This window comes from Arachis duranensis, chromosome 3 (assembly GCF_000817695.3).
Source record: "Arachis duranensis cultivar V14167 chromosome 3, aradu.V14167.gnm2.J7QH, whole genome shotgun sequence".
Classification (NCBI taxonomy): Eukaryota; Viridiplantae; Streptophyta; class Magnoliopsida; order Fabales; family Fabaceae; genus Arachis; species Arachis duranensis.
In genome coordinates, this window is record NC_029774.3 from 87,489,863 (window position 1) to 87,491,831 (window position 1,969).

Here is a 1,969-nt window from a genome sequence, read left to right on the forward strand (position 1 = left end):
TCTGAAAAATGTATGGAGGGTTGCTTTTGTCGATCCATGCGTCCGCGCGGATGGTCGACAAATGCTTCAAAGACGCGCGCGCGCCAGGTGCGCGCACGCGCAGAAGGGTGCCTTTTCCAAAGTTTGCATGTTTTCGCACCACTTATAGCATTCCAACCCTCTAAACAGCCACTTAAGCACTATAGAAGGATGTTTTAACTTGATACTACCAAATGAACTCAATAAATGAAGCAAAATTAAAATTGAAATCTAACTACAACTACTTCTATTACCTAGGTACCAATCATGAAGTCAAGTGTTAAGCAAGTGTCAATCAAGGAACGATGCAATGGTTATGTACAAAGGAAGATCTTACCATGGTGGGGTGTCTCCCACCTAGCACTTTTGTTTACCGTCCTTAAGTTGGACTTCCACTAGCTCAAAGTTCTTGTTCAAGAGATGCATCCCTCAAGAGGAATACTTCAAATTCCTTGGAGTTCTTTCTTTGCTCACCATGGTACAATTTGAGACGGTGCCCATTTACCTTGAAAATGTCCGGACTTGATGGGTGGCGCAAGTGGTAGACCCCATAAGGTTCTACTTTCTCCACTTGGTAGGGTCCATCCCACCTTGATCTAAGCTTTCCGGGTAGTAATCTCATGGATGGATTTCATCTTTTCCTTGTAAAGTCTAGAGTTGTCATAAGCTTCTAATCTTAAGCATTCCAATTCCGCTAATTGAAGCTTTCTCTCTACTCCGGCTCCACCCAAGCTCATATTATATTCCTTTATGGCCCAATAAGCTTTGTGTTCGATTTCTACCGGTAAGTGGCATGCTTTACAATATACAAGCCTAAAGGGGCTCATGCCAATGGGTGTTTTGTAAGCCGTTTGATATGCCCATAGTGCATCGGAGAGTTTAGCGCTCCAATCCTTCCGATTCGGCTTCACAATCCTTTCCAACACATGTTTGATTTCCCGGTTAGAAACCTCAGCTTGGCCATTTGTCTGAGGGTGGTAGGCTGTGGCGACTTTGTGTATGATGCCATACTTTCTCATGAGGCCGTCCATTTTTTTGTTGCAAAAGTGGGATCCTTGGTCACTTATGATTGCTCTTGGGGAGCCAAAGCGACAAATGATATTGTTCCTCACAAAAGAATAAACAACATGAGCATCATCCGTTCGGGTGGGGATTGCCTCTACCCATTTTGACACATAATCGACGGCTAACAAAATGTAGAGAAAGCCATTGGAATTTGGAAATGGTCCCATGAAGTCGATTCCCCATACATCAAAGATTTCACAAAAAAGCATATTTTGTTGGGGGATTTCGTCCTTCTTAGAAATATTTCCAAACCGAATGCATTGGGGGCAAGATTTGCAATAGAGAGAAGAATCTTTGAGAAGTGTTGGCCACCAAAATCCGCAATCAAGGACCTTTCTTGCCGTTCTTTGGGGGCCATAGTGGCCACCTCCTTCGGAAGCATGGCAAGCGTCCAAGATTGCTTGGAATTCGGTTTGAGGTATGCACCGTCGTACTATTTGGTCCGCTCCACATCTCCACATATAGGGATCATCCCAAACATAGTATTTGGATTCGCTTTTCAGCTTATCCTTTTGATGTTTGCTAAGATTGGGAGGGAGGGTGCGTGAAACCAAGTAGTTTGCTATTGGGGCATACCAAGGAACTACTTCCGAGATTGCGTGCAAACCATCTAGAGGGAAGGAGTCATTGATAGGAGTGGTGTCGCCTTTTGTGTGTTCGAGGCGACTTAGATGGTCTGATACGTAAAAATTAGAATTCTACGTATAACCGGCAAGTATACCGGGTCGTATCAAGTAATAAGACTCACAAAGAGTGAGGTCGATCCCACGAGGATTGGTAGATTAAGCAACTTTAGTTAAATGGTAAGTTTAGTCAAGCTAACATGATTTTTGATTTTATGAGCAATGTGACTTTTGAACATAATGACAGGAATTTAAATGGCAAT

At 43.3% G+C, this 1,969-nt stretch overlaps 1 protein-coding gene across 1 annotated transcript; it reads right to left on the reverse strand.

Moving 5' to 3' along the window:
• Positions 1 to 614: 614 nt before the first annotated feature.
• LOC107479324 (uncharacterized) lies at positions 615 to 1,049 on the reverse strand. The gene has a single exon (XM_016099471.1). It carries the CDS (start codon positions 1,047 to 1,049, stop codon positions 615 to 617), a length of 435 nt encoding a protein of 144 aa, XP_015954957.1.
• Positions 1,050 to 1,969: the final 920 nt, after the last annotated feature.

Excerpts from the sequence above, each read along its gene's own strand:
- LOC107479324 (XM_016099471.1), bottom strand. The coding sequence starts at position 1,049 with ATGGACGGCCTCATGAGAAAGTATGGCATCATACACAAAGTCGCCACA.